Source organism: Saccostrea cucullata, unplaced genomic scaffold (assembly GCF_032062105.1).
Source record: "Saccostrea cucullata isolate Sc308-1 unplaced genomic scaffold, CSIRO_AGI_Scuc_v1 ctg4188, whole genome shotgun sequence".
NCBI lineage: Eukaryota > Metazoa > Mollusca > Bivalvia > Ostreida > Ostreidae > Saccostrea > Saccostrea cuccullata.
Genome location: NW_026931421.1, coordinates 33,127 through 45,546, shown reverse-complemented (window position 1 = coordinate 45,546; position 12,420 = coordinate 33,127). Strand labels below are relative to the sequence as shown.

At 32.5% G+C, this 12,420-nt stretch overlaps 1 protein-coding gene across 1 annotated transcript; it reads left to right on the top strand.

Annotated features, from left to right (window-relative positions):
* Positions 1-3,731: 3,731 nt before the first annotated feature.
* On the top strand, positions 3,732-4,766 carry LOC134232576 (cell adhesion molecule 3-like). Its single transcript, XM_062714562.1, has 2 exons — positions 3,732-4,056; positions 4,429-4,766. Exons 1-2 carry the CDS (start codon positions 3,732-3,734, stop codon positions 4,764-4,766), a joined length of 663 nt encoding a protein of 220 aa, XP_062570546.1.
* The last annotated feature ends 7,654 nt before the right edge of the window (positions 4,767-12,420 follow it).

The following is a 12,420-nucleotide window of genomic DNA, read 5'->3' as shown; positions in this document are numbered from 1 at the left end:
ATAATTATTATTTTTTCACGTAATAATATTCCATCTACTTTCTAAGTTTCCTCATTTTAATGTCGCCCCCAAAACCTTTACCATAAATATTTCCTCTACCACAAGTTGGTAAAATTATGAATCAAAAGTTTCCTCGTGCAAATCAACAAAAATTTTCGTTTAATTAAATGTTGAGCTAAGTATTTATTTTGTAAAGGAGCTACCATGTATAGCCCTAGTGTAAAAGTAAGCGTCATCTGTAAAAGTCAGTGCTCCTCGTAAAAGTCCACTATGATTCATTCTTTCTAAGTATTTTCTGTGCGTAAAAATAGATAATGGTATTTTCAAACAAATAAATCACAATAATTGCTTGCAATTCTAAAATAATTAATATGCTTTGTACATTTTTTTTGCCTTGAATCAAGAAAAAAGAAAGATATTGAGATCATGATTCTGTTACTTATTTGTGTTTATTGACTATAAATAATGCAAGTAGTTTTTAGCATTTTGCTTGGAAATATACGTATTAGCGAAAATATTTTTCAGATGACCATTAAATAAATTATGTTGGATCATTAGTTGCGATAAAGGTCGCCCTTGATATACACTGAATGTGAAGTGGAATAATATTTGAATGCATTGATAGCTTTGATTAAGGGAAAAAAACCTGTTTTAATGATGTGGTCAACCAGACTGCATATGTAATAGTTTGCAATTAAGCTGAAGCCTTAATGCATGTATTATGGAGATAAAGAACAATAATCAAGGTAAAATAAAAGGCCAGAGTGGAATCAGATGCCATGGAGGAATAAGCATCATATGTCGACAGATCACATGTAAATAGTCAGGATAAACCGAACAATACCAAGTCAATTATTATCAGTATAATTAAGATGGCGTAATCAGTAGTTTCCCCATAGTAAATATTTACTCCTCCATCTTCTGTGGGTATGTTTTTGTTTACATTCTGTCAGCTGCATGAAGCAAGCGTCATTCATTTTTTCCTCATTATTTCCCCATTCTTTTGTTGTTATTTTTCTCAAATTTATATTTATTACTTCTCCTGTATTTATTCTCTATAATATTCTTCTTTGTTAATTCAACCACTTTCTATATTAATGTTTTCTTCACATACATATTGTACATCTATTAGATTTCTTACGTATAATTAGAACGTCACTTATTTTTGTAATTTAACATAATTTCATATTCAATGTGACATTGTATGTCAATCTCAAATATTGTTGTAATGCAGCTTAAACCGTGTTATGTAACTATCTAATAAGGGTATGTCATCTTTATCATAAATAATAAGGAAACGGATTAGTATAAGTATAAGCGATAAAAATTCATTACATACTCATGTGGGAATAGTGAAATTCCACCTTGGGGCCAAGTTTCACGGTCTAGGACTCGGCAAAGCCTCGTCCTAGACAGTGAATCTTGTCCCCTCGGTGGAATTTCACTATCCCACACTCGTTGTAATGAATGTTTCTATTAATCCTCTATATAAATTGGGAATTTCACAATGATACTGGTAATATCATCTTATTTATTATAAACATGCAATGTAAATTGTTAGTTAGCAAACAATGGTGGTCTCTAGTAGAGACCTAGTTTACAAAAACCATACTTTGTAGTTATTGACAATCAGAAACTCTAGCATCTTTTGAATTTAAAATTTGAATTAAATACCGATGTGTAAAGTCGAATGCTTTTAAAACAATTCAGGTGATGAATAATGACCAGGTATGAAGATTTACAAGTTTCATAAATTTATCACACCAGCAAATTGATTGACCATTAACCAAAAAAAAAAACAACTTATTCTTATATTTACATTTTATTTGATTCTTGATTTGAAATCAAAATCTCGTCATGTGTTACAAAACCACAACAATGACATAGTTATTTCCATACTTTTAGAAATGTTAATATCTTAGATGTATGTTGCCTTTTTTTCTTTTAAAGATTACATTTGTTTTTTGTAGAAGACTCCTGACTAAATGTTATGTACACCAAAAAGATGATAAAACTGGGGATTTTGATACTTTACTTGACAAAGGGCAAGAATTAGTCATTTTTGTTTACTTTTGAACTTAATATATTCAGAAAACTCCTTTGTAAGTTTATATAAATGGTCGGAAAATTATGACTTCATCTTTTTGATTTTCGCTTGATAATAAAAATAATAATAATAATTAAATTAATTTTTGTCTCTCTTTTTGAAAGAAACATATGGAGATAAAAACAGTTCTCAAGATTAAAATTTCATAAATTAATACAAAATAAGAGCGGAGCAAATACGGACCTCCAAAGCATCAGAAGTGGGATCAGGTGTAATGGAGAAGTGGACATCCCCTGCCGACCGGTCAACCCGCCATGTGCTCCTTGTCATGGTCGGGAAATAACGGGAAAATCCGTCGTCAGTAATGGACTTTAAATTAGTATGAAAAACGTTAGTCAGCAATTAACTCAATGATTAATTTATTTGCTGATAAGGACATTGTATCGACAATAGAACTTACGAAATGATGACTTTAAACAAGACGCTGATATCAATAGCACATGGCGTGTGTGACCGGCCGGCAGGGGATGCTCACGCCTCCATGGTACTCCAGCATGCTAGAGGTTCACGGCGAGATACTTTTGACTTGGCGCCGAGGTATCTAAGGAGCGTAGGGACGTTAACCGAGGCTCTTACTTGTAGGAGTAGCCTCCATGGCACCTGATCCAAATTCTGAAGTTTTAGAGCTCCTTGTTTTCTCTGCTCCTTTTTTGTATTGTTTTATGGATTTATGATCTTCAATACTGTTATTTATCTCCATATGCTTCATTTCAAAATGACAGTACTATTTTTATGAATTTGAGACTACTTAGTAAAAATTAAAAAGTCGATATATGCTCAATTTCTGCATTCTAAATAATTATAATACACATATTAAATTTACACTTTTGAAAAGCAAATAATTTTTTTATAGGTGTAACCTTACTCACCATATCGACTTCACCTGAACTTAAGGTAAAATTTAGAAGTGTAACCAGCCTTGTTCTGAGCTGCAATTATTCAGTGGAACATGGAGAAAGTATATCAGATGGAGAGATTAAATGGCAAAAACAAATAAACAATAGTTTTGAAGATGTTGCGGTGTTTTCTCCTCTTGGCGGACAAGAACCCTATATTCACCCTGACATGGTTTCTGATCTTGGAAATAGAACAAAACTTGTAACATTAAATACTAATGTATACTCCAGTGCCACATTGGTAATACACGATGTTGTCTGCGGTGACGAAGGATTGTACCAATGCTGGATAGAGTATTTTGACGCTATCGACTTTAGAGATGAATGGAGGAAAAGCTCATCTTTAGTAAATTTTGAGGGTATTTTCGCCTATTAGATAAACAAAATTGAATCCAATTGTAAGATATGAAATCAATGCATAAAATTTTAGGATACAAGGCAACTTGTTGTTTAAACATACCTCTATCATCTGAATACTTAGAGTTGTTACAATCTGGTCAATGTATGCCTTGTTCATTCTCTCTCTCTCTCTCTCTCTCTCTCTCTCTCTCTCTCTCTCTCTCTCTCGTTAAAACTTATGTTAATCAGACTATATATTTGTAATTTTGAAATATTTTTGATATTATATATGTACTTTGCACGGTTTCCCTCAAGTCATTTTTTTTCTTTTAAAATCCTTTTTATTCGTGATTAAGATACATTCTAATTTAATGTAAGTAGCTGAAGCTATGAAACCGGTAGATTTCGTATTGGAACATCAGGATCAGTTGGAGGAGAATCAGTCCGTACAATTAATCTGTGCTTCTGATGTTGGAAATCCGGCGGGAAACATCAAGATTTGGAAAGTCCCGGAGAGAACAAATATTTCAGAAATCGTGTTCACTTCAAATTTACTGAACAACAAAACAAAGAACTGTACTACATTTTTAAACCTTAGCACTGAATACAAAGTTTCCAGAAAGGACAACGGAATGAAATTTCTTTGTTCCTCACAAAATAATCTTACACAGGAGCCAGGACCAGGAAGATACTCAAAGAGAATCTCAGTTCTTTGTAAGTGTACCAAATTGATCGAATATTTACCCTTGATAATAATAAAATATGACATTCTCAATTTCACCTGCATTTTTTAAGGAAAGTTCGAATATAATTATAATTCTTGTCCACCCGCCTTTAGGTTGCTGTTGTATATTTTACGTAAAAATTCATTGCTCTTTTTAACCTGTGTTCTTTTTTCTTTTCTTATGCGAACGCATACTTTTTTAAAATCCATTCTCGGCTTTGTAACTTTAATATTCAATCTGTAATAGGCAGATGTAATGCAACAGCTTTGGTAGACTTCTTTTGATATAATGCTGACAAGGCCAGTAATGCTGGTATGTAAGTATATTTACCTTACTTTATAATTGAATCTTTATTTTAAAGATAAACCAGGAACTCCAGTAATTGATCTTGTACCATTCAAAGAAATGTACTTCGCCGGTGACGATTTAAAACTGGAATGTGTCTCTGACGGTAATCCTTCCCCAGTATATAGATGGGCATTTCTATCTATCAACAAAAGAGAAGACGATATAAAATACCCCATCAGTAACAGGTCTTCATTGATGATGAACAACCTCCAAACCAACAATTCTGGAATTTACTCTTGCTTTGCTTCTAATACGTTCAATGGGAAGGGTTTTCGCGTTTGGTCTTTTGTATTTATATTGGTTAGAAATCAGACTATAAAAGGTAAGTTACGGCTACACCTAATGCATTAAAAAAAATCCCTTTTATGATTAATAAAGCCACATGGATGATTCTAATCATCCATTGGAAAGCATTGTCTTTTGGGAAAAGATTATGTTCATGTCTATGATGTATAAACATTCAATATCGGCAACTCCCCAGCTTGTTACATGTATAGCTAATCTCTCTGGTTTTGTTTAATTCATATAGATATTCCTATTTTGAACAAAGTGAGTTGTCAATAGTTATGGTTAGTTCATTTGGTAAAAGGTGTCGCTTAATTTTTTTTAAATTCATTATCATATTCTAAACATTTCTTTAGTAACGTATAGCAATTACATGATGTATCATACATTACGATTGATGCCATTTGGCATCTTCGGAAAAATGTCGAGGAGAGTAAATCTGAAAAGACGGTAACATCAGAACCCTCGCATTACTACAGAAGAAGAAATCCTGGAGAAATAAGTAAGTAAGTATGAGTGAAAATAAAACATTTAATTTTAAGTACTACACACACTAAAACAAAACTTCTTTTTATGTGCTCTTAAATACTGAAACTGATGAACAATTCGGTTCATGTGAACCTGAAGCACATTTGCAGCTCTGTTCTGCAGCATGTTAAATAATAAAGAGGGTGTGTGTGTGTGTATAGAGCATTTATTACAAATGCCAAATGAGATTACAGATTTTACAATATCAGAATGCAGCAGAAGGTGGGGCCCAAAAACATCCCACACCTTATACAAAAGAAAACTAGTACATATATTTTCTACAAAATTAACAATAAGTACCTTAAACAAAAGAAACTAGTACATCTATTTTCTACAATAACAAAAGTCATGCAATAACAATAGGCACCTTATATAAAAGAAACTAGTACATGTACTTTCTACAATAACAATAATTATGGAGGATTGAAGGGGTGGTGGTGGGTAAAATTTGTAAACCACATTTTGGAGCCGAAATGTTATTCTGATAAGGATAAGGCTAATAGCCGTTACTAGAGGACGCATAACTATAAAACCCGGAAAACCCTTCGGGACCCATGATTTCAAACAAATTGGTAATTAATAAAAATATGCAATTTATTACGTATTTAGATCACATAAATTCCTTTATATACATAAATACACTTATGTGCTCTTAAATACTGAAACTGATGAACAATTCGGTTCATGTGAACCTGAAGCACATTTGCAGCTCTGTTCTGCAGCATGTTAAATAATAAAGAGGGTGTGTGTGTGTGTATAGAGCATTTATTACAAATGCCAAATGAGATTACAGATTTTACAATATCAGAATGCAGCAGAAGGTGGGGCCCAAAAACATCCCACAAGAGGGACAATGAACGTACAGAGAAGGGTCCCTCGCCCCATCCAAAAATGTGCTTCAATTACGTAATGTATACAGCTTGATAACGATGTAAACACTAACAAAACTATTCACAACATAGATCAATGGAATTCTAAGGATGGATACTAAAAATATTAACTAAGATAAAATAAATACATAATCGAAAATCATTAACGTACCAACCAGGAATAGAATTATTGCATATCTTGACAAAAACATGTAAATAATTCAAAGAGATATAAACTATTTATACAATCCTCGATATGATACCGAACAACGAATATATTCAGTGCCGCCTAAGACAGTCACCGAATACTTCGTGTACATGTATGTAAGTTTATAAAGTGAAGACAGATAAATTCATACACAACTCGAAAGTCATTAACGTACGTACCAGGAATAGAATTATTGCATATCTTGACAAAAGCATTTAAATAATTCAAAATGATATGAAATATTAATACAATCCTCGATATGATACTCAACAACGAATATATATTCAGTGCCGCCTCAGACAGTCACCGAATACTTCATGTACCTGTATGCAAGTGTATATTAGTATAAAGTGAAGGCAGATAAATTCATACACAACTCGAGAAAGTCATTAACGTACGTACCAGGAATAGAATAGTTGCATATCTTGACAAAAGCATTTAAATAATTCAAAATGATATGAAATATTAATACAATTCTCGATATGATACTCAACAACGAATGTATTCAGTGCCGCCTCAGACAGTCACCGAATACTTTGTGTACCTGTATGTAAGTGTAGTATAAAGTAAAGGTAGATAAACTATGCAATGTTAAGCTTTCTCATGCATTATTATGATATTTAAAGCATGAAATTGACGCTTTTATGAGGTTATAGTATTAACAATTAAATTTTAAAAAAAGATGCAGAAAAATAGAGGATACCGCCTCAGACAGAATCCTCTATCTAGGTATTTAATACATTCAAATAATACAGAATAAGGGATACTTTCTCAACCATTTATCCTTTACAATCGGACTTTCTACCACCCTAAATGAAAACATATATGTACTAATAGGCGGGAAAATAGGAACCTTAATGTTCTCTGGAATGACACCAGTTGCAACCATCCCATATCTCATTTTGTGAGTCTTAAAAACACTAAAAAATGTGCCAGGGTGTTGCTGTAGCAAAAAGGGGTCCTTTGCAGCTAATTTCACCTACTGCAATTGGGCTGGGATTTTATTTCTAGATAGACTTTTATTTTACCTAAATTGTATTGAAAGTTGATTCATTGTAAGACTCCTTTAAACTCCCTTGTTGTCGTGCCTGAAAAGGTATATTTCCTCAAAGCAGCAAATATGGGTTTGAGTCTGAATGAACCGCGATTTCCCTTCCTCTCAGCAAAGATAAATTACAAAAAGGAACATAACCCTGTAGCAACATGTCCGTTACTAAGAATTGGCTATCTATGGTATCGTCACTATTTTTTTTTTATTTCGAATATTAAAAGTAATAGGCTGCACGCATCAACTGACCTAGCAAACTTTTTTGCTCCACTTAACATTTTACTGATTAACAAACGATTCAAGAAATCGGGGGTGTTTCGCATTTAAAAATAGTATATCCATGCTGCCAAGTGATATAGAGCTAGCTGATTTTCCTAAACTGAATAGGTACAGGTAAGACATAAGACATATAAACCTGTCCCAAGGAGACCACTTTAATGCACTTGGTCTATTGATCACCCTGAATGAAACCCTTAAAACAATTTAGAGCATGCCCGTACACTTACTTTGCAATAAGAGCTAAAGCGGAATCTAAAAAGAAATACGGGCTGTGTTTGGAGAGTTGAAAAATATAGATTTGTAATCTTAAATATCCACAAGCACTCTTTACCCAAAATATTGTAAAGAACCAACAATAATCTTCTTTAAAAAAAATGAATTTTCTGGTGTTTGTTAAGTTTACAATATGCAATAAACAGCTGTACTATCAGATTGGAATATGACAAATGAATTCTTTAAATAAGTCCCATAATTCAACAGCCAAAACAATTGGGAATAATTCATGAGGGTAATATTGCCTTCTTCTTTTTTTTTTTTTTTTTTTTTTTTTTTTTTGCAAGATCCATATAATTTTCTATATTCTTTTTTTTTTATTATTATTATTTTTAACAAACAATAACCATTACCCAAGAATCAGCTGTGGAGATGCATGTGTTTTGATGTAACCTTTATACATGGTATATGTTCAAATAACCACCGTATTTGTTTAAATTTCTTTGCAAATGTAGCTTTATTTTTCTCCAATTTCTCAGGTAGCAACATATTGGATTTTCCATTACCACTTGTCAAATTCAATTTAAGAAATACTAGCTTTGTAGATGCCCACGAAGTCTTTTTATCCAACACAAGTAATTCAGAGAAAATGTCCATTGACTTTACCAATCCATTATAAGACCAAAGAAAGATCTTCAAAAGTTAGCAAAAGAACTGGACAACCCAAGTGAAAACCTTATCATATAATACGAGACTTTCCCAGTGAAAGCCCAGTAGTTCATGATCCTCTTTGTGACTGGGTATACACACCAAGCTGAGATACTCAGATGGTATAAAAGATCTTGCACCCTGATGTTGTAAATCAAATCCATGCTTAATTCTGAAACCGAATGTCATTAATAATGACATAATTGCTTAGGAATAAATATTTAAGGACATTTGGGATAATAGGGGTTAAAAAAAACAAAACAAAACATAACTACATTACTTAAGGAATAATGTCAATTGTCTGGGCTTTGCAAATTGTTCCCACACTCTAAACAAATGCATTGGAATTTGCAGTTTTCAAGCTTGCATAGCCCTTCCCTATTATATGGCTAGCAAATTTCTATGGAGATTTGCTTCTCTCTTTTTTTTTTTTTTTGAAAGCCTTAGTCTAAACCTTGATCAGAAGGGGGAGATGGAAAGACCTGTAGTTTCCTCTCTATATCCCTGTGTTTAAATGCCTGAAGCACAAATTACACACTAACCATTTCCGAAGACATACCCTTAAACTTGTCTATATATCCTAATTTGTTTATCAACAGTTTGTCAAGGTTTACTTCTAGATGATGCCAAATCATGACTTGTCTCTGCATGATTTACACAAAACTGTGTTTCATTTGGGAATTTTCTAGTATAGACAGAAATCAAATGCATAGATTGCTGTTTTCCACTGAAATATAGTATTGATTGTTTGATCTGTATTTCTGGGTGCTACTGAAATGTTAGAGTTAAAATCAATGTGTACCCATTATTTTGGTGGTAGGCACAAGACTGACAAAAGGTGGTGCTCCAAGGTCAATATATTGCTCTTCCTAAGTCTTTTGTTAAAGCATTTATGGAATCATTGCTAAAATAAAAATTGATCCCTGAAGAAGAAATATTAAATGGTACCAGTTTTAGTCCCAGGTTTTTGTTTGTTTGTTTGTTTGTTTTTTGTTTTTTTGTTGTTGTTTTTTTTTTTTTTAATAAACCCTGCCAATTTCTTTGTGTTAAATCATAAACAAGTCCACCGTAATGAAATTTACAATTGAAAATGCAATGTTGGTTAATGATTAGAAGCTTTAACCAAAATATATGCTACAAGCTCTCGATTCATTCAATATAGTTATTATCATTGTGTATATATATATATATATATATATAGGTCTGCAAATTATTGTACTCGTACACAAGCAATATATCTGCCTAACTTGACAGGGCTAAGCTAGCTATGTATATAAAACCATACAGGATATGTCAAATGAATTGCCTAAACATACATGACAAAACTAGGCTATCCCAACCTATAAGATGTAGTTATAAGCATATCCAACCATAAGGGATATGTCAAACAAATTGTCTAACTACCACAAGACAAACCTGGTTATCCAAATAAGGCAAACATACACCTGAGGATATGTAGAACATAAGCATGTCCAACCAAGCAGGACATGTCAAGCAGAGTGTCAAACCATACAGGACAAATCTGGTTATCTTACTATACACGATAAAGATATTTGTAAGCATATTTATAATCATACTACATATGTCAAATAAAGTGTTCAACCATACTGAACAACTTCTTTATCCAACCATTCATGATCAATAAATATTAAATAAATATTAACATAACCAACCCTACAGGATATGTCAAATAATTGTCCAACCATACAGGATTAATCCTTGATATATAATTATATATAAATACATTCTCTATACAAGCATATCCAAACATACAGGATATGTCAAATAAATTATCCAACCATACAGGATAAACTCAGTTACCAAAGCATAAAGGATATAAAAATTCTGTATCTAAACCTATTCATCCATATAGGTTATGCAAAATAAATTGTCCAACCATGTAAAACAAAACTTGGTTACCCAATCACACGATTAACATATAAATACCCTTATATGAGCATATTCAACCATATAGGATATCTCAAATTAACTGTCCAACTATACAGGACAAACAGGTTACCAAACTGTACCAGATATGTATATGTATATATATTTACCATATACAAGCATGTCCAACCATATAGGATATGGCAAATAATTGTCCAACCATATAGGACAAATTGGTAACCAAACCATGCAGGATATATATTGAAGTACAAGCATATCCAACCATATAGGATAGCTAAAAATAATTGTCCAACCATATAGGACATCTTGGTTACCAAACCATACAGGATATATATATACTGTATACACGCATATCCAACCATACAGGATATGTCAAATTAATTACAACCATACAGGATATAAATATACTGCGTCCAACCATATAGGACAATATGGTAACCAAACCATTCAATATATATACACTGTATACAAGCATATCCAACCATATGGGATAGCTAAAATTAATTGTCCAACCATATAGGACAAGTTGGTTACCAAACCATACAGGATATATAATGCTGTACAAGCATATCCAACCATATAGGATAGCTAAAAATAATGTGTCCAACCATATAGGACATCTTGGTTACCAAACCATACAGGATATATATATACTGTATACACGCATATCCAACAATACAGGATATGTCAAATTAATTACAACCATACAGGATATAAATATACTGCGTCCAACCATATAGGACAATATGGTAACCAAGCCATTCAATATATATACACTGTATACAAGCATATCCAACCATATAGGATAGCTAAAATTAATTGTCCAACCATATAGGACAAATTTGTTACAAAACCATACAGAAATATTTATACATATACATACCGTGCACAAGCATATCCAACCATATAGGATATATATAGCAAAAATATTGTTCAACTATATATGGACTACCTTGGTAACCAAACTATACAGGATATATATACACTGTATACAAGCATATAAAACCATAGAGAATTTCTAGAATTAATTAACCAACCTTTTTTTTTTTTTTTTTTTTTATTATTATCATTATTATCATGAGCGTGATGTGGCTAATAAATCACTATTGGCATTTCCAAGTTCCAAAGAAAACCAAGCAAAGCATAAATATACAATATGAATACCTTAATATGCTTTATCTGTGTAATTATGCAACCAACCCAATGGCAAATAATGAAATCAAAATAAGCGACTGACTGTAATAGCTACATGATGAACAACAAAGGCAATTTACTCTAGCTACATGCATTTGCAGTGCTAAATTCTTATCGTATACTGACAATCCACAGGCCTTAGTTCTTTAATGAAACCAAAAACATTATATGCACTTGTAACCTACCCAAACTTGACCATATTACACTAAATTGTTATAAATATAAGTATTGAAGTTATACAATCTGCCTACAAGCTTTAAAGTGCTGAAACAACCGACATCCTGTTACTATTCTAATAGTTTGTGTAACCATGTGCTCATTTTTGGTGCACACCATTTTAACAGTTTACTTTATTCTCATTTTCTGATGACCAAAGTCTTTAGTAATGAAAGAAAAAAAAATCTTACATCCTAACCATGATAACCAAATTCTCTGCCTGATTTAGCGTTAAAAAGCCTGTTAATACCAACAACACCTTAACATTGCAGGATTCATGTTCTATTAAGAACCTGTCAGGTTTACTTGGTGGTTTACTATGAAGAATTTGGTATGTTGACATTACACTGTGCACCAAATGACCCCGAATTTTTCTCAGCGAGTAAAACATTCTCAACCCAGTCGTATAACTTAATATCTAGACTACACAAATCATTAGAACCTTATTGTATATACATACTAAATCGGGTTTAATTTTATCAACTTCTGCGAGCCTACCATATCAATGTAATGCAACCCGAATATCCTCTATACAGAACCTTCTCGCTG

What these genes read in the sequence shown, in the direction of transcription:
- LOC134232576 (XM_062714562.1), top strand. Translation starts at nt 3,732, where the DNA reads ATGAAACCGGTAGATTTCGTATTGGAACATCAGGATCAGTTGGAGGAG. An exon ending in AAAGAGAATCTCAGTTCTTT is followed by an intron (nt 4,057 to 4,428) that starts GTAAGTGTACCA and finishes TTTATTTTAAAG; the next exon opens with ATAAACCAGGAACTCCAGTA.